Source organism: Protopterus annectens, chromosome 13.part0 (genome assembly GCF_019279795.1).
Source record: "Protopterus annectens isolate FY-2018-M chromosome 13.part0, PAN1.0, whole genome shotgun sequence".
In the NCBI taxonomy this organism is placed as follows: Eukaryota; Metazoa; Chordata; order Ceratodontiformes; family Protopteridae; genus Protopterus; species Protopterus annectens.
In genome coordinates, this window is record NC_056747.1 from 363,432,191 (window position 1) to 363,457,041 (window position 24,851).

Here is a 24,851-nt window from a genome sequence, read left to right on the forward strand (position 1 = left end):
ATCCTTATTAGAAAGAGTTGGATTGGAATTAACTAAGTGCTTAACAGCAGAGAAGTCAACTAAGGCTATACCTGCAGGATCAGGTTTGGGAACAGTATATAAACATTTAAAAGACTGAGGGAACTTTACTCATCCTATTTGCCCTTTTAGGGACAGTTGGCTGGCTATCAGGAAATTACAGGCAGTAAGATACACATCCTCTACAGCAGACAGGACAGTAGGAATGAATGCAGGTTCTGAAAAATCATTCTTTAACAACTCAAAGTATTTTTGAGGGACTGAGAAACCTCAGTGTTCTCCTGCTGAAAACACTGGACCATTTTTGCAATTGTCTCACAGAAAGAGAAACCCCCCATGGGGAGAATCAAAAACAGACCTCTCTCAGTCTGAATCAGAAATCCGAAGAACAAAACCCTGAATCCATCCCTGAATCTTCCTGTTCAGATTCAGAATCTTGATCTCTTCGGGAGGCATCCATCTGTTTTAACAGAAACTACTCTACAAGACAGATCAACAGCCTGAACCAAACCCTGAGCCATTCCCAGTAAACTATTCCTAACTAAAGAACATTTTAAGGAGGAGTAGATAAATGCTTGTTTTTCTGTTTCTTATTAACAGGAGAAATAGGTCCAACTGTGATACTAATGGCAGCTGCTGCTTCCCCAGGAATGGGCACAGCACTTCCTGTTCCCTCTCCCAGGAGTGTTGAGTTATTCAACCCTTGTACACTAAGGGAACCCCAATAGCCACAAAGGACGTGGCTAACCCCCTGCCCATTCTGCCTGTAGGTGCTACACCAGAGGGATCCAGGGTAAAAGATGAGTGATCTGAGGTACAACAAATGGCCACAGCAGAGTCACCCACCTGTGGTGAGGCAAACTGCTAGCCTGCTGTGTTGGCTAAGACTGTTTGCTTAACTTCTTTTTGTGGCTGGAAGAAGGACCAACCATAGGAGTGACAACCTGTTCCATGGTCAAGCCAAAACGGCACCTCTATCCTGGGGAAAACAAGCATCAATGCCAGTGAAACTACAAGTCCACAAAAGCTACTTTTTGACAGTAAAAAGCACTTTCAAACACTACTGCAGCCCCACAACGTTAAAATAACCACAATTTCTCAAAAGAAAATAGTTTATCAGTTAGATAACACTACTCAAACTAAAAGAAATGAGTGGCCCATTGAAAAGTACATTACAGTCTTGAGGCAATCAGTTAAAATGCAACACTCCTAGTTTAAAATAACTCTCCTACAAAGGAAAGTATTAAAACATCAGTAAAAAAAATAAGAAGATGGAAGGTTTTCCCCCAAAGTGAACTTATCTGCCCAGTTAAGGAAAGCCCAAGCTAACAGTCGATCCTCAAAAGCCTCTGAGGAGCATACTCTTCAGCAGCAATAAATCTCTGAAGGGCTTTGCACCCAAACTTGTCTTTCAGTCATCTCAGCTCAAGCTGCTTGACAGTTTCAGTGTGTGGAAGGTGCGCTGAAGCTTTGGAAGCTGGCCGACTGTTCCATCCTTGGCAGGATATAACCAATATAGCTAAAGCTAATGCAGCAGTGATCAGTATGAAGAACATCATAAACTGACATGAAGTACAACGTGGTTCACTGATGTACATTATAACAGTAAACGAACCTACATACAAAGTACTTAGAGCCACTCAACTACTTCAGAGCTGAAGTTAGTCAGGATTAGGTATGATTTAAGGAAATGGTGATTAACAAGATTAAAAGCTCTGGTAAGATCAGGGAAAATGTAATCATAATAGTATGTTATACTACAGTACATTACATCAGATTATATTATAAAAAACATAATACAACTGGTAGTTATGGCTAAAACACTCACTCTTCAAATGGCAGATGCCAAACATTAAGTAATCAATGTTATGCACATACTCAAACTAATAGTCCATCAATCAACAAGCGGATAAACTTGCATAATAAAAAATTATTTTCCTGAAATTAGAAAACTTAAACAATACACTTTGAAAGTTAAACATAAGAGCAATGATGAAATACAATATAAAGGGTTTACACAGACAAATGAAAATTAGAAAAACACTATCTGGTCCCGCTACTATAATGCCCTATATGCTTACCAAAATCTACCTCTGAATTCTCTAGGAGAATTTCGCAGTTAAAAGACACAGCCAATAAATTCAAAACAGGAGCCCTTGGTTCAAGATGCCCATCAAAATCTCCAGAAAGCAAAAACTAACTGCTTCTCAACAACTCCTCTCTAAAGTTAGAGTGAACCAGTTCTGCATTACCTGTTTAGTTTAAGTTTCAAACATAAACATCTTCTACACATAATCACTCAGTGTTATAGCGTCTATATCACGTTATTGAAAGTTTACTTAAAAGAATCAATAAAGGTCGAACTTTATTGATTAAGTAAAACATCGAATAACGTAAATAAACTAAATGGCGTAGGCAGGGGGGCAAGCCCCCCTGCACCCCCCCACTTAAATATACCAACACCGAGACTGCACTATATTGAAGTAAACGGAAATCTCTCCTTACGGACATTTCCGTTTACTTGCACAATGTTCTTCACTTTCGATATTGTCAGCTTACGACAACGTGAAGTAGACCCATGTTATACATGGCTTCAATCCAGTTACGGCAATAGCTTTTGAAAGGAAAGCGGTAGGCTAAAAACTGCAAAGTTCTTCCATGTACGTCTGACATCGGATCTTAAGATTTAATACATTTGCATGATTGTTATACAACCTGACACATTTTACATACTGCAAAACTTAATAGAAATAATTACAAATTATATGCAACTTTTACATCTCAAATATTTGTCAAAAAATAAATGAAAATAAATTACAGATTTTGTAGAGCTGACAATCACTATTACATCCTTAAGAAAATAAATAATCACAGAATTTCAGAACTCCCAACATACCATGCCTACTGTGTGCCTGAATTGAGACTGTATGAAGGACCATGGTGCAGACAACTTCTGAAACCTTTCAAAGCACTTCTAGGGCGAACATTTCATTTAGATTCACACGTAGTTTGGCTTGATACACAGATCATAGTTCTTGCTCATTTACACATTCCATGTGCATTCTCTACTAGGAGTTTGAAGGATCCATAATAAAAATCTGGGAAGGATGGAGGACAGCGTTCTTTCCTCTCCTTTTTGAACCACCTCTTTCATTTTTTAATTAATGGAGAAGGGAAATCAGAACTTCTCTTCTAGGCAGTAGACCAATTCCGCAAATATCTCAAGTAATGCTGAAACCTTCTCATGTGATATCTGTGCATAATGTATCACTGTAATACTTGTAAGACATCTATTTAAAAGAAGAGCTTTGCCATCAAAGTAGCCTTGCCTACTACTTGGCTAAACAGTGAAAGCTTACAGTGACATTAGTCCAGGGACTAAAGCATCCTCACGGAGACTCTACCCAAGTCAGCCCTAAAAGGTTTTTCTTGACAGGGCACAAAATCTAACACTGATGGTGAAACCTACAGAATGCAGAAAGGGACTTAACATAAGATAAACCCTGCTGCTGATGCTCCTTCAAACAGGCATGAAGCAATCACTCAGAAAAGGACACAAGAGTATATCCCTTAACCTGACAAAAAAACATGGCCAGGGCTATGCACTTGGTAAAAAAACACATGGACTGTAAGAAGCTGAAAATGGAGAAGTGCAAACTGAAAACTATCACTGTGTATTACAAATCTAAAAGACCTTCTTTACAAAGGAAAGATATGGAACATGCCAAAAGGTGCACCTGCACTCCAATGTTATCATCCAAGGAGGGAGGAGAAAAAATAAGAAAATGAAGGGCAGCCATTCTGAGCTTTTAAACTCTCAAGTACTTGTTGAAATATTATATTTTTAGAACAGGTCTCCAATCTTTTTTTCTCGGCAACAAAGAAGGAATGAAAAAAAAAAAACAACCCAAACCCCTGAAGCAAACAGAAACACTTTCTATATTTTTTGTTGCCTACATTTCATTTAAATGAGGTCAGCCTACAGCTAGAATTGCTGCAAATATTGTTGGAAGTGGACATAAGCCATTGGTGATTCTATAGTGAGGCACAACGATGACCCCCTCACCAAAATGAGTAAGGAGATAGTCACGGTTAGCTGCCTTTCCAGGGCTAGGATCCATCAATTCACACAGGCACTTAGGTCATTGAACCACAGGTACCAGTATGACTCTGTCATAGTCCATGTGGGTGTTAATGACCTGAGACCTACCTCCCTTGACTACAGGAAATGACAAATGATCGAGCTAGCTGACTATGTGTCTCAGACAGGTATGAGCCTAGCACTGAGCAGCATACTACCTTCTCAATGATGATGTCATGTTACCAACAGAAAATGGCTTACTTCTGGTGTCATTCCAGGGGGGTACAATATTTGATGGCCTAGGAGGACATGGTTGACAGACCAAGCTTCTTTGCCAGGGATGGTCTGCACTTATCACTGCTAGGCTTTCGGATATTGGAAAAGATCTTTTCAACCCCCACAGTGCCTTTTTTAGGTAATGCCAAAGTGATAAACCTACCAACTTAACTGAATCTATGAAAGAATATCTGAATGTGGTACTGCTCAGTGCTAGAAGCCTTAACAAGAAACTCCAAGCCCTTTCCTCCATCTGTGTGGTAACAAACATACGACTTAAAGTTGCTGAGAGCACCCCAGCAATGCAAAGTTATATTGCCTTTCACACCATTAGACCAGCTACCGCACAGAGGGAACTAAAGATGGAGGAGTCTCAGTCTATATTAAAACCACCCTCACATCCAGACTAGCTAAAATGTATGACCCACTGGAACTTATACATGTGCAACTCACTATAAACAGGTTGCCATACCATATGCTTGCAACATACAGGCCCCCCTCCATGCCCCAGGAAATCCGTACTACCTATCTCAATGTACTAGAGTTCTCACCATTCAACTTAATATGATACTCATGGGGGATCTCAACTACCCCTCTAAAGATTGGGAATCCTACACCATTTCTAACACACAAGACCAGTGATTACTAAACTTTGTTAACACCAATATTGTGGAACAGTTGGTCCATTCTTTTAACTGGAGTACAAACATCCTTGACCTTGTACTCACAAACATGGGAGGGTAATGCTCCTTACCCAATGTAATCTCTTCGCTTGTCAGATGTGGCCATAAGGCAGTATTACTTGAAATAAAAATTAAATCCGGGGACCTAGCAAAAACAAAAATCTTTAGGAACTATTCTATAAGGAACACCTTGGCTAAATTCCAAGCACCCCCAAACCCAGTAAACACCATAGAATACACTGAGCTATTTACAAAAATCTCTGTACAGCTATACCGATAGCTGTATACAGCGAGCTGTGCCCACTCATATTAAGAATAACTCAAAATACAAGCCACCCTGGTGGAATCACACTATAAAATCAGTTATACAACCAAAGAAAAAAACTCTTGGCCAAGCATAGGAGGAACAAAGCCATACACACTAAAATCCCTCTGACCAATCTAAACAGGCAGCTAAGATGGTTAATTAACAATTCAAAGGCCAAATTTGAAGATAAAATAGCTTTTTAGGCAAAAGAGAACCACAAAGCTTTCTATAGTTATGTCTGTAACCTCAGAGGAAATGCACAATCATGCCAGAACTTGTAAATGGCATCATCCATACTGAACCAGAGGCCAATGCCAACCTCTTGGCTGACAGGTTCAGCTCAACCCCCTCCACCCTCCCCCAAATGTCCAAAGGAAATACCACATAACACAATCCCCCCAACAATTACTAGAGAACAGGTCATCAATATACTTTCCAAGGCCAAAAACACTGCAATGATGGTCCCTGATAACATCCTGGAATGCTTAATAAATAGCATGAAACATGACCTTTCTGGTTCACTTCAATCTCTTTTTAACCGGAGCCTTCAGTAAGGTTTGTGCACAAGGAATGGAAGCTGCCTACAGTCATTCCCCTGCACTCATATTTAAGGCCATTTTAGGCAAGGCTCAAATTCTAAACCTACCACCCTAGAACACAAAAAAGGAAAAAAACTAAGGGTAATGCTGCTCAATGCCAGAAGTCTAAATCTCAAAATGCACACACTCGAGGCCCTTCTCAGTATGGAGAACATCGATGTCTGTGCAGTGACAGAAACCTGGTTCAAGGCTCCTGAGAGCACCCCAGCACTATCAGGTTTTACCTCTTATCATGCTCCGCCCCAAAATCCGGACAATACCAAGAAAGGAGGGGGGGGTATCCATATTCATCAAAGACACCCACACCTCAAGACTGGTGGCAATGCACGATGCATCGGAGACCATCCAGGTGCAATTAACCATAGGCAAGACTGCTCTGCAAATTGTAGCATGTTACAGGCTCTCACAAACTCAGGAACCTCACATGGCCTTCCTGAAAACACTAGAGGGGATAAATGTATCACCAAACACCATCATACTAGGTGACTTCAATTACCCTAATATAGACTGGGAACACTACTCAAGCCCAAACACCCTAGCCCAAAAGTTCCTGGAATTCATAAACTCAAATGCCATGGAACAACTAGTCACCATCCCCACAAGAGGAGAAAACATACTTGATCTCATCATCACGAACATGGGAGCACAATGTTCAACACCGGAAGTATACCCCTCACTGGTGAGATCAGATCACAACTAATCTCGCTGGACGTCCTCATCCCACCCCACCTGAAATAAAAAGACCACAGTAAAGAACTTCTCGAAAGCCGACTTCACACTTCTAAAGACTAGTGTGGTCTCCTTTAAGGCCCCCGAGCCGACGGAAAACAGTACTCAAGCCGCTGAATCACTTACAAATGCCTTCTACCAGCACCTGCAGGACTGCATGGATAAGGCAATCCCAAGCAAAACAAAGACTCTTTGTACCAAAGGCAAGCGCCCACTCTGGTGGACCCCAGCCCTAAACAAACTCTACAACAAAAGGAGGAAGCTACTACAAGATAGAGCAAAATCCTTAAAAGGTAAGACACCCTTGATCACTATAAGTAAAAACTAAGAGCTCTCATAAAATCATCCAAAGCAAATTTTGAGAGAAAAATAGCTAAAGACTCAAAAGACAATCATAAGGCCTTCTTTAGCTATGTTAGAAACCTGGGAGGAAACTCCCAGATATGCTCAGAACTAGTTCAAAATGATGTGAAGATTACTGATCCTACAGACATTGCCAACATACTGGCTGACAGGTTCAGTGCAAACTTCTCCCTCCCCAAAAGGAGAGATATCTATACCAAGCGATTGCAGCCCCCAAACATCTCCAACGCCCAAGTGAGAACTGCTCTCTCCAAAGCAAAAACACAGCATCCATGGGACCTGATGGTGTCCCCGGCTGTGTGCTCCACTTAACTCAACGAGGAATTAAACCCACAGCTAGGACAGCTGTTTAATCATAGTCTCACCTCTGGATACGCACTCAGGAGTGGTGCACTGCAACTGTGGTCCCACTTCACAAAGGCGGTGCCTCCACCGACCCTGGAAATTACCGCCCATTAGCTTGACAAGTCTTATCTGCAAAGCCATGGAGAGGATCATAATGGACCTCATAAATAAAGACATAGGGAATTTGCAGACTTTGGATCCATCCCAGTTTGGCTTTGTCAAAGGCAGATCATGCCTTCTAAACTTGGTTGACTTTTTCAAACAGTCACCAAAGCCATTGATGAGGAAAGGCAGTCCATACAGCCTACCTCGATCTGGCGAAGGCCTTTGATACAATACCCCACTCGGGTATCATTGAAAAACTCATCAGCTTAAATGTTAACCCATACATCACAAATGGGTTGCAAACTGGCTGAGTGACAGAACCCACAGGGTCAGAGTTGCTGGCGCCATGTCAGACTCAAAGCCTGTCACAAGTGGTGTACCACAGGGCTCAGTCCTGGGCCCACTCTTGTTTGGCATCTACTTTTCCAAGTACAAGCAAACGCAGGAGGGTTATGGCTGACAAAGTTTGCAGATGACTGCAAACTGGGCCATAGTAGAAAACACATCTGACACAGATATCCTTCAGAAGGGTCTCACAGAAACGGATAACTGGTGCCAGAGCCATGGCCTAAAGTTAAATGCCAAAAATGCATAGTCATACCCTTCGGGAAAAACAAGGTTACCCCTAGCTACCAAATAGGTGGCAATCCACTGAGTACAGAAGAAGTTATCAGGGACCTGGGGACCCAGGTTGATAGTAGTCTGTCATTCGACACCCATGTAGCTAAAGTAGTTAGGAAGACCTTCTACATTGCCCACCTTATCATGAAGGGATTCTCATCTAGATCAAGGGAGGTCATAGTCTCCCTATACTCATCACTCATCAGACCAATGATTGAGTACAATGCCCCATTCGAATGTATCTGACCCGACACTTGCAGCAGCTGGAGAGGCCACAAAGTTCCTCACCAAAAGGATAAAGGGTCTCAAACATCTGTCCTATGCTGCCCGACTGAAAGAACTCCAGCTCTATTCAGTCGCTTACCTTGCTCAGAGGTGACCTTTGCCTAACATACAAGGCCATGTCAAACCCAGATTTGATGAATATGCTTCACCTCAAAAATCTAGATCCGTCAGAGCCACAAGGGCGGAGACTTAAACCTCGACACGGCTATTAATAGGACGTGCTGGAGGGATAGATTCATCACCCAAAGACTCCCTATGCTGTGGAATAAAATCCCGGTATATGTGAGGCAGAGCACCTCGCTGGCCTTGTTCAAGAGAAATCTTGACCAATGGATGGGAGATCGCAGATATACCCCAGGGATTACCTCAGTGTCACTGCTCAACAGAGGCACAGCAAAATAATGGGTATAGTTCCCCATACTAAAGGGGTGGCGCAAGCCACAAAAATGGCGTTGTCCGCCCAATGCCAGGGTACCAGGCGCATGACCGCATCCATTTCCTCAGTCTTTAAGTCCCCCAGATGTCAGTACACCAAAAGACAAGTCCCAAAATTCTCAGTCTTACAAAAAGACTACCGTCAAAACAGTAATATACACAAAAGTGAAGCCCGTAAGCACCACCTACACAACCACCCTGAAACACACAGAGGGAGAAAAAGAGGAAGCATGTAAACTCAGCCTACGAAAACCTGTACAAACACATTATGGAAGGTACAATGCTAAATTGGACTCTTCGCCTTACCGTTGCAAACATCCTGATTGGGGGTAGGGACAAAATGTACTACAGGGGAGGCTGGCAAATTATAAAGTAGTGAGTATGGAAGGAATAAAAAAGCAGAGGCTATAAGGCTGGCAGTCTATAAAGCAGCAGGAGGTGATAACAACAATGCCTCAGAAGAGTGCTGGCACCAGCTCTTGTAGTAGCCTATACAATAAGGTTAGTTGCCACCCAGCTGGAAATGCACTGAACTCTAAGTAGCTGCCTAGGGGAATATCCTTAGTTGCCACCTGAACCTCTTTGCCAGGCTGCCAAAATGCAAGCCCTAGCCATATGAGGCCAAATTAGAAAGAGTGAGTTTGTAGCGATGGGGTGAAAGTAAAATTAAATGCACAAGCTCCTGCTAGAAATAACTGCTGAGACAACAGGCTAAATGCAAAAAACAATCAGCAAAGTGCAAAATCTTTGTGTTTTGACACGAGGTAAAATCAGACTTAAAAAGCTCAAAAAAAAACGCAATTGAAACTGATAGTTTGGTTTAAAGCCACACTAGAAACTACCTTAGCATGAAAGGTACAAAACGAGGCAAAATGATAAAATGGTTTTACTTTACAAATCAAACTAGCTTGCAAAAATAAAGCGACCGATTAGCACGCCTGATTAGAAAGTCCTCTTGGAAAACAAAAATGCTCTACTGATGCTGCAGCTTTCGTAAGACATCATTCTGCAGAAGCAATAGCCAACAGAGCAAAGTAGCAGGAGTGAAAATATTTCAAAGACAGTAGCTGCAAGCTCAATAGAGGTCAGAGTCTTTCTTTTTCTGAACAAAATTGAGATCCCCAAAGTGAGTAGGGAATCTAATTTAAATGAAATAGCTTTTTCATCAATGAAAAGAAGAAGAACAAAGGATGGCTTTGTCCTGGGTCACAATCATAGTGAGCTGAAATACTGCAATTACAAATTGAAATGGAACACAAAGACAAACCTTACAAAAATAAAAAGCTAAAATCTTAAAGGCAGCAAACTCAAATCTAAGACTTTTTTCTCCAAATTCTCATATAATTTCCTAAATAATAATCTTTCCATTTTTCTAAGACATTTGCTAGTACTTTAGGCCTTCTAGCTTCCATAATATAATTTAAATGAAGTTTGACATTGCTGAGACTCCTAATGACCTTCATAACAGAATATTGATGAAAATGAGAGATGAAGAGGATTGAAGTTTGACATTGGCTTTATTTAGAAGTGTTCCAGAAGATAACAGATGAGGAAAGAGAGGTAAAGGCATTGGAGGCTTCTCCTGTTGACTCCTCCTTCTTGACCTTTAGTAGAAGAAGAGGTAATCTAAGCTATCAAAATCATGCAAGGCCTGTCCTGTGAAGACAGTAGCATCAATTTTCAAGCTGTGTGGTGAAACCCTTTGTGCAATACTTTGAGCATGGGTGGAAAATGTGAGATGAGAACAGATCTATGTCTAGAGTCCAGCATCCACTTCCAACTGAAAGCTTAAACATCCTATGTCCAAAGTTCTCCCACAGACTGTCAATTTCTGGAAATACATTTGTCAGCAGTTGGTTCTGTGGGGATCCATGATTTGTCTGAAAGATACATCTCCTGCAGCAAACGTGCTCTCTCCATAAACCTTCTGCTTAAAGAATCAGTTGATGGCTTCAATGTGTTCCAGATAGCTTATTGCTTGCCTGCATACAGTTGCTGAATGTGTTCAGAATCAACTTGCGCCCTTTTGCAGGCTGCGTGTTCTCTGTCCTAATCAACACCTGGGACCACTAACATCTCCTTCATGTTGATATGTAGATGCTGTACTGCTAATGTAGGATGTTGATGGTGTATCTACTGTAAGGCTTGCTGCTTTCCCTCCTTGTATCCACTATCCATTTAGATGAATCAATGCAAAAAATCCTCGAGGCATCTGTCGTTAAAATCTGACTGTAGTGACATTAGGTCACAGACCCACAAGAATTCCTTTGACATTCCTGAGCCCACCACAGCAATTCCTGTTGAAGTAAGGTATCTCAAAATCCATGTGTCCATATCTTTGGCAGTGCTCATGCTGTACATTACATACCACAGCCACCTCATATGCAGGCCATGAAAGGGAAGCACCAGAATACAAGATGCTTGAAGGTCTAAATGCTTGAAGTGCTGGACTGATGAGATAGTGATGGAAGTAAAGTGACAGACTTCTTTTGTTTTGCCGGGTTAAAAGGGGTCCGGGGTTAAAGTCAGCAGTCAGGGTTGCAGTATTCAGTCTTGGGTGGGCAAAGGACATGTCTTGATTTGGTATTCCAGACTGAACACCTATTGCATCACAGGAATAATTCTAGGCATCTCCTGGGCATGACATTCCAGTCTCTTTCCCAAGCACATTCTTGGAGAGCAGCCCAAGTAAGGATAAATTTGAATGCCTTGAAGCCTGAAGCAAGAGCCACTGCTATAAGCTAGAACTGGAGTAGATACCTTGGTCCTTGATAAGGGAAAGGGCAATGCAGAAAGCACCAAGTAAAACTGATATACTCTCTCTTGAGATACAATTGCAGACTTAGCCTGCAGCTTACTTATATGGCAAAGTTTCCATAAGCTTCCAAAGCCAATCAGTTAGCACCATCCAGCAGCATCACATCAGCAGAGGTAACATGAATATCTTTCAAATATCTTGAACCATCACATGTCCAGATAAGTGTTGAGATAGAAAAATCACTCATTGGTCCTTGTTCTTGGTCTTATTGGTGTGCTAGGAACAGGCTGAGAATAAAATCCGGCCCCAGATCGGTGTTGACTGGCTGACTAGCCCCTATCTATCGTAACTGAGAAACTTGGCCTTGTCTGGCTTTTCTTTGAAATGGAGGCCCATCTGGAATGCCTGGGAAAGGGGCAAATATGATAATCAGCACCATGTAAATTCCTCAGTGAGATGATGCTTTCTTTGAGGAAAAGGAACATGATTCAAAATTTTCTTTCTTTGAAAAGAGACAATAAATAAAAAGCTGCCAGACCCATTGTCCATCTGCAGCTGATTTAAATTGGTCATTGGTTCTGCTTAAGACCAGACCCTGCCCTGCCCCACTGAGAAGTCTGAGCAGGTCCTCTGTCTGATCCTGGAGCCTAAAACTACCTGCCCCTCCCCTGCGTCCAGACAGCCCCTACCTCTGATACCATAAGCAGATATAAGCACTGGGAACCCACCCCCTTAGCTGGCCCTCCTAAACTGCACCTACAAACTGCAACAGTCTGCATAGACTCAGCTTTGTCCTCCATTTTTCTGTAAGACATTTTCCCAAAAACTGCTTCCACAACTGTAGACAAACAACAGGAGCATCCAACACCCTGCACTGGCATCCATTCTGAGTCATGCTCAGCTAAATTTGATCCTAAAACCAGATCCACAGACTAAGCACCAGCCAGAGGCCAGAAGGAGGCCAGAAGCAGCCTGACTCGAATGCAAAGAATGCTTACCCACTTGTTCAGACACATGAACCAAAACACTCATTTTCACACACAATACCTTCCGCCAAATACCTTCCGCCATAGCATCCAATTGTGAAAGGAGATAATTCTGGCATTTCAGCATATAAATCCAGCATAATGAACCCCTCATGGCTAAGAGTGGAAGAAATATATACTTTCTACCCCCACCTATCCAAAGCCCTGCCTTGCCTATCAGAGGGTACAGGATTTATCATTTTAAGGCTTTAAGCTTTAACACCAGCTTTTAACACCTTCCTTTTCTGGGAGAAACCTGGGACTTTTAAACAAATACTTCTCTTAGCTTAACCAATATATTAACAGGCTTAGACTAATGGGAGCCAGGCTTAACAGGAGCAGGCAGCAAGTGAACTGGGAGGGATCAGATTCTCACAAACATCTCCACCAGGGAGGAATCCAACTACAGGACTGGAAGGGCCTAGCCTAATTCCTTGCTGGAGTTTTCTGTACTTTTTCCTCTTCCTTTTCTGGGTCAGAATGAATTTAAAGTGCTCCTCAAAAAGTAGCCTCCTGGAGTGAAGAAGCAACTCTGAGGATGAGAAGCTGGAAGGAGGGAGAAGGAGGGAATCATCCCAGAGAAAGTACAGAAACTTCTGAAGTCTTCCACAGAAGTTCCACAGAAGACTGTGAACCCTGTTCAACTATCCTGTTCCTGTTCCACCCTGGGGGTAGTTAGACTCTTATCAGGTGGGGGCATAGAACCTCTAATCAAATCTTCTGCCATTTTAAGCATATGTTTCTTAATGGGAGCCCCCAACCCTTAGGAAGCCCCTACAGAAGCTGAACTAAACCTTCCTCTTTGGCAACAGAAGGAGAGGAGAAGGAGAGGCCCTAACTAGAGAAGGAGGAAGAGGGAAGAGAGTTTACTCAAGGAAAGCCCCTCAGCCTGGCCTACCTCCGAGAGGGCACACAGTAGCACCTGCCAGCATCTAGAGACTCCCCCAAGACTCCTCCTGGCAAAACCTCCTTCTCCTTAGCCGAGCTACCGGACCGCCGTCCGGGACTGCCGTCCTAGACTTTCTAGACTTCACTGTTTTTAGATTAGCTTCTTTAGATGAGCGACGCATCGGCCGGCATAGTATGGCATATAGTATATAATTGCACACTCGCAAACACTAACCAAGCACAATCAAGCCTCCTCTCTGTTAAATCTAGCTTGTTAAATCTAGCAACAAGAGCTGCAACCAACAACGCTGCTCAGGCCCTAAAACAAGGTATATACATAATGTATGGTAATCCCTATCACGTTATCTGCTTCCAAAACAAATACAGTTATTTTTTTTTCTGACATCCGCTAAATACTGAGGCAAAAAAACCAAAATGTTCTAGCTCTTAGCCAACTCTGTATTCTGGTCCGGGTCTGAAACTCCAAATCTCAAAAAATCAACGCCAAAAATTGTCGCAAAAAATCTGCTTCGACGGACCATGCGGCAAAAAGACTGATGACGACGCGTGTGCATTAAAATACCCTGACGACTGCCAGTCCGCCCAAGCATTATGACCGACGCCAGCCTTATCTCTGGTATATCGGGCCGACTGGGACGCGGACTATACCCATGTCAGGACTGCAGCAAAAGGAGGACGAAGAACATCTATGGGCTAGGCTTGTAAATGCCCTCGGGCAGATAGCCTAGTATGAACCTATGAACCTATGAACCTATGATAAATGAGGACATGGGTAACCTGCAAACAATGGACCCATCACAGCTCAGCTTTGTTAAAGGAAGGTCATATCTATTAAATCTGGTGGACTTTTTGGAGAGGATCACCAAAGCACTGGGTGAAGGCAAGACTGTGTACACAGCTTCCCTCAACCTGGCCATGGCTTTGGATACAATACCAAAGTCAGGCATTAATGACAAGCTCACTAACTCAAGTGTAAACCCTTTTATTACACAGTGGATAGCCATCTTGCTCAATGATAGAACCCAGGAGGTAAAAATAGGTGAAGCCATCTCCACCAAGATGGCATTCACAAACGGAGTACCCCAGGGCTTAGTACTGGGCCCACTCATTTTTTGGCATCTATTTCTCTGAAATGGAAGCAAATGCTGAAAGTTTACGGTTGGCAAAGTTTGCAGATGACTGCAAGCCAGGGGTTATCATCAAATCCCCTGCAGACACTAGCATTCAAGAAGATCCATCTCTGACTAATAAATGGTGCCAAAGCCATGGTTTTAAATTCAATATTTAGAAATGCAAAATTGTACCCTTTGGGAAATCAACCATCCCAGCTAATTACCATATTTATAATACACCCTAAGAGTCAACCCAGTGGTCAGGGATCTGGGTACTCATGTAGACAGAAGTCTTACCTTCGACCTCCAAGTGGCCACAGTGCTGAGTATATCCTTTTACTCTGTGCAACATATAAAGTAAGGGCATGGCATCTATGTTCAAAGAGGTCATTATCCCACTATACTCTACCCTTACTAGACCAATCATAGAGTACAACTCTCCCTTTGGTATGTACCTGACCATGCATTTCAGCAACTAGAGTGACCTCAAAGGTTCCTTACAAAAAGGATACAATGCACAACAAACCAGCCTTATGCAGAGTACCTTGAAGCACTTTCCCTCTACTTAGTCTCCTATATATATTGTTGAGGGGTGATCTATGCCTAGCTTAGAAAGCATCTGAAAACCCCCCCATTTAAAAATCTTCTACATATTCGTTAGTCAAACAATACCACAAATACAAGGCCTAAGGACTTGATTTTTGTCTGTGACAAACAGAACATGCTGGACAGACAGATGTGTGTCCAGGAGACTGCCCCTCCTATGGAACAAGCTTCCCATCCATGTGAAGCTGAGTTTGTCTAGTACTTAGTTTAAGCACAATCTAGACAAGTGCATGGGGAATAGGAAATTTACACCAGGCCTGGCACCCATGTCCCTTACAGACACAGGTAGCATATAAATGCCTGGCCCTCAATGTCCTATTCAGATGCAGGACATCATTATTCTTTTGGGAAAATTTGGATAGGCTTAGAAAGGCCCATTGAGTCGTTAGCCTGGTAACAGTATATGAATCTATTTACTTATCCCAGTGTTACTCCAACCCTACTGACTATCTGCACAATCTCCGCCAGAGGGGCACAAGCACAGATTCAATTCCTTGTCACCAATATGAGAGGAGAGATGGCATTAAGCTTTACAAACATTATCTCTACTACCAACCCTAGTTTCTAGTTGATTTCAGGTCATTGGCAGTCCGGACAGATGCCCTGCCTCAGCTTGAATCAGAAAAATATTCACAGCAACAAAATACAAAGTGGGTGGGTACGGGCATTCATTTTTATGTTGCTTCAATTAATGCTTATTTTACCTGAAGTCTAGGTAAGGACTATCAAACTGAACTTCCCTGAAAATGGAATGCAACTTGTAATCTTGATAATAAAGTTTATTATATTATTGGGGGAAGTGGGTATCTCCCTTACATAAGGTATGTATGGGGCCAAAATCTGTTGAAATGTTCTATCTAACCAGGTAGTGCCGAAAAAAGGCCTTTTTAAAAAGTCACACATACTGCATTGTCTTAGCATTTTTCATGTGATATACTATTCTACTAAAAGTGAATAACTGCAGTGATTAGAAAACAAGCATCATAAGAAGTGAACTCAAAACCTCCTGTCAAAAAATGAATGATCGGTGGGTATTGCCCATGTCCTGTTTGGTTGGTAATGCCGACTAAAATGGATCTCTACCTAAAGTTTAACAAGACTACATTAAAGTTATGTACTCATCATAACTCTGCATCTGTGTTGTCTGTTTTTGTCCTTCCTCAACTGATGTCTCTGATCAGACTTTGGATCTGGCCTCAGCCATTTCATTATGCTTTAAGATCCATAGCTTGAGCTCCTCCCCTTAACCATAATCTCATCTTATCCTTAGTTATCTCAGATTGAGTTTGGACTCTGTTAAACTAATCAATATGTGTCAAAGAATAACAAAGCATTAACATACCCTGAATAGGTGACATACCAAGTATAGCCCAAAGATAGAGGAGGAGGAGAATGGAGCTCAAGCAGAAAGACTGACAGAGAAAAACCTCTCAGGACATACTAGGAGATTATGAAGTAGGAAGGGGGCTGGAGGGTGGGAAGTTAAGGAAGGACAAACGCAGACAACACAGATGCAGAGCTATGGTGAGTACATAGCTAATAACTGATGATGTTTTCTTTTGTCCATTCCTCAACTAATGGGACAGAATTCCCACCTTGAGTACCCCTAGCTGGTCCTCAAAGAAGAATATTCCGGAGTACAGTGAAGCCAAACGCTGCCCTATTCCTAGATAACCTGTCCAATTTGTAATGAGTTCTAAAGGTATGAGCACTAGGCCATGTTGCAGCTACCCAAATGTCATCTACAGAAGCTCTAGACCAAAAAGCAGATGATTTGGCCACAGATCTGGTGGAAGGGCCTTAGGTGGTTGGGGCAATGATAATCCTTTACTCTGGTAGACAGAAACAATGCAATCAGTGAGCCATCAAGCCAAAGTTACTTTAGATGCTGCTTTGCTCAATTTAGCCTTGGAAAAGGAAACAAAACTGTTCTGATATTCTGAAATCTTTAGTTCTGTGACTATAGAATCTAAGTTGTCTATGAACATCCAGCAGGTGCAGCATGTATTCTCTCTTGCTAGAAAAATTCGGAAAGAACATAGGCAGAGTGACTGACTGGTTAATATTTGTGTCTGACACAACCTTTTGAAGGAAGGAAGAGGTAGTCTGAAGGGATACATTGTCCTTATGAAAAATTAGGTGTGGCGGCTGGGAACAAAGTGCTTGGAGTTCTGATACATGTCTAGCTAATGTAATGGTGACCAAGAAAAGAGTTTTCTATGACAAAAACTTTAATTCTGCCTTGGCTGAAGGCTCAAAGGGAGGTTGAGTCAAAGCATGCAGAACTACTGTTAAATTTGATGGCAGAATGGGGTCCTTAATAAGGGGCCAAGGTAAAGAATGCCCTTAAGAAAAGCCTTACACAACTTCAGAAAGGAACACAGAATAGTTTTCACCTACACTCTGAGAGTGTCCTGCAGGAATGGTAAAAGCATCCTTGATGTCACTGGCTCTGGACAGAACTTCGATGTAGCCTAAGGGGACTCGGATTTGGCTCTGGTCAGATCAGAGGGAGCAGTCAGATGCGAGGGCTTTGTCTTTGTTGGGGTTGGACCTGAAGAGGTTGATGGATTTCTCAACTCATTACTTTTGTCTACAGTCTCTCCCAAAGTTTTTAGAAGAGGATGGAGCTTCAGAAGTAGAGGAAGAAGTTGAAAGAAGCAAGTTCTTAAGAATTAACTTCTTTTTTCCTTTCCACTACAGCCCTCTGGTTAAAGCCAGCACATACTTCACATTTTGTAGTCAAATGACCTGCTCCAAAGCAGCACATACACTCAGAATGAGCATCTGTGTTTAGAATCTTGTGCATGCACGTCCTGAATCCAGTTGGTTTATCCAACATAATGTCAAAGGGAACAAAGAGAAAATCTATAACAGGAAAACAGCAACGAGGTAGGAGAAATACCAGCAATGGTAAGATGAATACATAAAGTGTACAGAACAAAATAAATACCTGCAATGGTAAAAGAAAAGCATACCTAGGGTTAGGTAGCAATAAAGGAAAAAGAACAAGGGCTTAAGGCTGACCACTATACCTCACAAATGAAGATAGGATTTAAATCTTCAGAAAACTTTAAATCTTAAATTTTGTTTTTTTGCAAAGGGAAAATGGGGAGGAATGAAATGGAGAAAAACGATAACTAAGATAAGGCAAAAAAGTACTTATCTAACCAAGACCTGCTCAAGCTAACGGTGACCACCTCCAAAAGCTGAAGCAGCAAATGAGATCTGAGGTAACTAAGGAGAAGAGGGGATTATAGGTAAGGGGAGGAGTTCAAGCTATAAAGTCTAATAAAGTGGCTGAGGCTGGATCTGAGACCCATCAGTTGAGGAATGGATGAAAAAGACAACATCAGATCACCAGTTTTCAGACACAAGCAGAGAACAGACTCTTCAGTACATCTGTCAAGAACTCTAGTGACACCATTCAACAATTAAACCACATGGACATGCTAGACTTAGATAAATGATTCAATGTATAATCTTACACTGCAATAACCAATCTGACCCCATCATGTCACACAAGACATCTTCAGAACTCGTTCAAAAGAAGTGCATACCATAACCCTTACCACCTTCAACAGCCAGGTACACAGCTGATGGGTGCACATTCTATCTATTTACAAACCCATCATCAGAGGTAAATTCCACCCTGCTAGGAACAGTTTATTTAACTGTATGTATAACTGTTTGTATTGTAAGGCTTTCTGGAGGCTCTGCATGGAAATGTCAGGAATTGTAAATGTGGAGGCCTAAAATGTAAAAAAAAAAAAAAAAAAAAAAAATCCAGAGAAAATACAAGAAAAGACAGACCATGAAACATAGCTTTTCTCCTTTAAACTAATTTTTTCAGTACAGCAAGCCCCCTTGCACCCCCAATTTGGGCCAAGCCCCTACACCCCTCAAACTTATACAAACCAATGTGAGATTGCCATGCCTTAGAGGAAAGGCAATATTCTGAGAAATGTTAATATTAGTATATATTATAAAACATGAAACATGTCAGAAACAATCTAAAAGAGAAGAGTTTCAAGCACTTTCGTTCTTTTATTCTCACAGAACTACTTCAGAATAAAAAACTTACCTCCATTATTTAATTTATTTAAAAAAATCACGACATTCTCAATTAACTTCACTAATTGGCAACATCATTTTTTTATCCAACTGACTTTAAATTGAAAACACAGTGTGATGTTCCACTACTTTCTATACATTTCATGTTATAATCTTTGTGCCATTAAAAAGCATTTGATGTTTATATGTTCATTTAAACCAGTTTTTTATATGAATTCAAAAATACTTGTCATTCTGTTTCCTTACATTCTAAATGAATGTTATAATCGCCCATAAAAATGTCAACAGGCATACTATTTAGCACAAAAAGGGGAACGTCTTAAAATTTTTGCATCCTGTATATGCTAGGCTAATGCATTACTTGCATCCACTTTCTTAACGGCAGTTATGTGTTGGTAAATTCTCATGGAAATTTTCTAATGGTCTTACCCACATAAAAACTGTCACACAATTCACATTCTGCAATGTATACTATTCCAATCAAATTGGAATCATACTGATCCCTTTCCCAAAAAGTTTTACCTAAATATGTGATATAAACATATATTGTATTCATTACAAATCTACAGAATTTACACTTTCCACACTTAAAAATTCCCCAAATCTCGTTTTTAATGTTTAAGTTTTAATTTTAAGTTATTGCCTCCCTTGTAAAATCTTGGCTTATCACCCATTATCTTTGCCAAGTCTTTATTGCCTAAAATAATTTAGTAACTTAAAGTGCTGGCTTAGTGCTGTCTGTATGCTCTACCTCACTTTGTAGCATTTCACTGTTGTGTGAAGTTTTGAATCTCTATTCCAACCACACTTTAATGGTGGCTGTGTACCTACCTCTGTGCCTTCTTAACTTTCCCCAGTGGTACGTGCATTCTTCTTTACGGACATAGTTCCCACTCACTGACAACGCATATTCAGCACCACAACGACAACAAATTCTTGAAAGTTCTGAAAAGAGGAGACAAAAAAAGCACAAAGTTAGATAAAACAAAAATGTAAGTGTACAACAACATTATGTATTCAAACCAGCACCAAAGGTTTCATACAAAGGTGGTTTCTGAACTTTGTAACTATACTTCTGATCAAGGTCAGAGCATTCTGCCAATGACAACTTGCAAATGTGTATTATGTTATATTCACATTTAAGAAACATGTTTTCACTGTATTCATTAATGAAGTGGATATCATGTTTCTAATTTAGGTTTCTGAAACTATATTCAGTACATTTTTTTTTGTTACTACCAGTTGCTGACAAGTAGCTCCAGCTAGGCCAATGACCTTTTGTTTGGGAGAACACAAAATGGCATTTATACCAATTATAGGAAATCTGACTGATGAAACTCTCCTTCCTTTTGCCACCTGAACAGCAAGTGGACTGAACTGCATCATGTCAGACACAATATGCTTAGGTAAATCAGTAAGGTACGGAGTGAATTAGAGGTGGTTCTCCAAGAATTAACTATTGTACTATTGAATCTGCAGTAAAAGTGACAGAATCTACAGTGCAACTGTGTGGCTTAAGATGATGTCAGTCAAATATTCCAGGGAAACTGTTGAAAGATGGAGAAACAGGTGATTGATCAGCAGAATGGGGAATCAAAAACATCTGGAACAAAATTATATACTTGAGTAGGTAGAGTAATTACAGAAGCTCAACATTTTTGGTGAGGCAGATGGCTTGAAATTGATAATGGTACTAAAGGAAGATAGTTTGAGATATTTTCTAATTCTTTTCCAAACTGTAGTCCATAATAATTAATTCATAAAGCACATTGCATTCCAAAATACTGGAACAAAAACATCTGACTTGCACAATGTCAGTACAGCAATTTGCAGCAGAACATATTCTATACAATACAAAAACATTATTTTTGCAAGGGAACTTCTACCCCTCCAGCCTCCAAATTTCTATATATACTACCTTCAATGTCATACAAACTCTGAGAAAAAAAGACACTTTAAAAACAAAAACACTTATCTCGTCTCTTTTTTTCAAGTCCCATGGCAAAAGAGAAGCCAAACATATTCAATAAAAAGCCTACCACGGTAAGACATTACCAGAAAATAATACAGTTATGATCTTTTAAGTACCAGCAAAGCAAAAGTTGATAAAACCAAGGGGAGACCCTAAATACCCTAAATCCAAATTGACCTACCACACCTTTTCCATTTCCTCAATTTGCTGCTAATCAAAGTTTCCTCTTCATTTTCACAATTATATCTTTAAATCTCTATCTACTAGACAGTGCCACACTACCAGCACACCATCTTCTCAGCACTGCCTCACAATACTTGGCATGTACTCTTGTACAAAAAAGTAGTGCCTACAAATTTAACTAGTGCGTTTTAGACTTAGAATTTCCTACTGAATGGAATATATTAGAATTCATTAAGACTGACTCTCCAGAATATTGCAAACAAGTTGCCTACTTCAAGGTCTAAACAGTGCCACATTCAAACCACCTTTTTTTCTTGGGCTTCAGTTAGGAAACTGCTGAAGATTAGGCAGCTTTTGGATCAAGAAGCATACTTATGGCATCATCCAAATTCTCCTTATGTAGGCCTGCTATGAAGCCATACTTCAGAGGACTGGCTACCAAAGCTATCTCCCCAAGTTTGTGATGTAGGTGCTGACTGTGATCCAGTTCAGTGCGAATTTGCTCAAAGCAGCAAGGCCTGTTGGAAATAGCTAATGTGACGGCTTCACAGAGTAGTCCTGCAAGATTTGTGCAACACCCAAGTTCTGGATACCAGTATACTTCTCTCAGCACTGTGCACTACTAAGAAGATCCCACAACAGTTGCTCATGGTACCTGCCTGTGTCAGGAAATGGAATCATGTACAGATCTTAGAACTAGACACATTACAATAAACCATTAGTACTTGGAATAAATGCTCACTTTCCTATTTATCTTTAGGTTGCTGAGAATGTGCAGGGTACTTTAAAATCTAAGTTACAACAACAACTAACTTTAACAAACTAATGTTTATTTTATTTGTGGAACAAACATTTAAGGACTATACATCTTTAAGCCTCATATAGTTAATCAGAAACTATATTTCATATATATTAATGAATATTTATGATTCTGTAAATAATATTTAGAGTATGTTATAAATTTTTTGAAATTCATCCAATTTGAACATTTAGTCTTTGACGAATTCTGATACTTCTTAATTATTTTATACAGAATAAAAAATATAGTCAGAATTCCATACAGCTGCAGACTGATAAAATTATCAGCCCCAGAATCATGATTTCTAGTAACTAAGCACGGTTACTTACACCACGGTCAAAACAAAGGAAAAAAGAGAAATATCAAGTCATTCTGTCATAATTTACAAATTACAATGGCAGTGCACTGACAAAGTGTGACTCGCTTACAGCATGAAAAGGCACTGCACGTCCAGTAGTGGCAAAGCTAGCTTGGACAGAATGATGCACAGTCTGTATTCACGGCAATATAGATGCTTGGAAGTAATACAGGTTGTAGCAAACTTCAATGATATACAGCATGCACCAATCTTTTATTGATTTATTAATTACTGTCTGATAGCTGGTAAAATTCCAGTGAGATGAAGGGAAGCCAGATGAGAAAAGCTCCATCAGAGAGGCTAAGGAAGAGTACAATATTTCAGGCATCAATCACCTATGCACATGTAAAGCTACTTCACTGACTGTACTGAGGGAGACAAAAAAATGTTCTTCCAGCAAATATATATAACAAAACATGAGGTGGTAGTCATTTTTATATACACACAGCACTCAAGAGTTCCATGCCAAAGCAAATCCTCTTGAGCTTCCACTTGTGATTTACTTAGCACAGCCCACCTCAGAACATATAAACTTTGCATTACAAATGGAAGAACGTCTTAAAATACAAAGAGTGAGACCAACGCACATTATAGGGTAAAAATTATTTAATAAAATAGAATGTAAAAATAATAAAAGTTGGTGAGCACTTTCACAACATAAACAGTTGCTTTATCAGACCATTTAATGTTACACTTTAGTGAAATATTTAAATAAGACAGTGTCACCAACCATACAAGGCATAATAAAGCACTATAACCAATCATATTACACATCACTAGATGTAACAAGACCAATCAGAGAAAAAGTACAGTTGTGTACACTTACCATAAATGTAGATGTTCGAGTGTATTCAGTGTTGCAGTCATTACATTTGAGTTATTTGTTTGCAGGTAGCCCTCAGCCGGCCTGATTATTAAAGCCTTGGGTCCTGCGTTGGTTGCTGTCTCTTCTTACATGACGTTAGGTAGTCAGGGGTAAAAAGCATGCAGCCTACGCCATTACATCAGTTTTTCTTGCCCCAGATGTCAGGTGCCCCCATAATGGGAAGCAATTATACACAAGATTACACCTCCAATTATAAGCAAATACACCAGAAAGCTTAAATACAGTAAATAAGAAGAGAGGTATAGCAAATAGATTTCAGGGGGCTGGAGGGAGGGTAACCAGGACTGCAACAGTGAATACACTTGAACATCTACATTTATGGTAAGTGTACACAACTGTACTAGGTTATTCGTGTTTCACTGTTGCAGTCATTACATTTGAGTAAATTCCCAAAGCTAAGGAAGGGAGGAGGCAATTAGAGAGCATAAGGACCAGCTATTAGGCCCTGCAATACTGCAGTGGCAAAAAGTACAGTTTTGTACCTACCATAAATGTAGATGTTCGAGTGCTAATACAGCTGCAGTCATAACAGATGGGTTTTCCTGCCGTCAGGCGGGTCCTCGGTCGGCCGAATTCCAAAGTCTAGGTCCGGCGTCGGATGTTGTCGCTTCTTCCCTGAGGTCAGTGCGACAGGGGTATAAAAGAACCAGCCGACGCCATTTTCTTCAGTTTTTCTTGCCCCAGATGTCAGGTGCCCCCAGAAGGAAGGCAAAACATAAATTAATGTAATAATGCAATGCAATAAAATCAAAACACAGTAGTTGCAAGCAAATATACCATAAAAGAATACCCCAATCATGTTGTATGAGGAGGTGTTAGCCATAAGGCCTGTCCCAAGAGGAGAAGGAGGGAGGGAAACCTGGACTGCAGCTGTATTAGCACTCGAACATCTACATTTATGGTAGGTACAAACTGTACTATGTTCATCGTGCATACAGCTGCAGTCATAACAGATGGGTAGAATCCCAAAGCTAAAAAAGGGGTGGTAGGCACTAAGTGGAACTAGGAGGAGCTAGGATGCCCTGAAAGACTGCAGTGGCAAAGCCCGCTCTAGATTTGGAGTATAATGGTAGGTGATAGTGCTTGGAGAAAGTATGTACAGACCTTCAAGTCAAGTGGCTGCTTCCAAAATATCTTTGGTAGGAACCCCCCTGAGGAAAGCTGCAGAGGTAGCTGTGGCCCTTGTGGAGTGAGATCTGATGCCTGTAGGTACAGATTTACCATGAAAAGAGTAACAAAAGTGAATGCAGTGGGCTAACCATTTTGAGATTGTCTGTTTGGAAATAGGCTTCCCTTGAGCACCTGTAGCATAGGACACAAAG

General features: G+C 40.8%; 1 protein-coding gene across 3 annotated transcripts in view; it reads right to left on the minus strand.

Moving 5' to 3' along the window:
- Positions 1-24,851, minus strand: part of REXO1 (RNA exonuclease 1 homolog) — a 1,211,359-nt gene that overhangs the window by 387,372 nt on the left and 799,136 nt on the right. For all 3 annotated transcript variants that reach the window (XM_044053970.1, XM_044053969.1, XM_044053971.1), the window contains exon 10: positions 20,163-20,276. In XM_044053970.1, the coding sequence (XP_043909905.1) occupies positions 20,163-20,276 (114 nt within the window). The remainder of the gene's footprint in view (positions 1-20,162; positions 20,277-24,851) is intronic.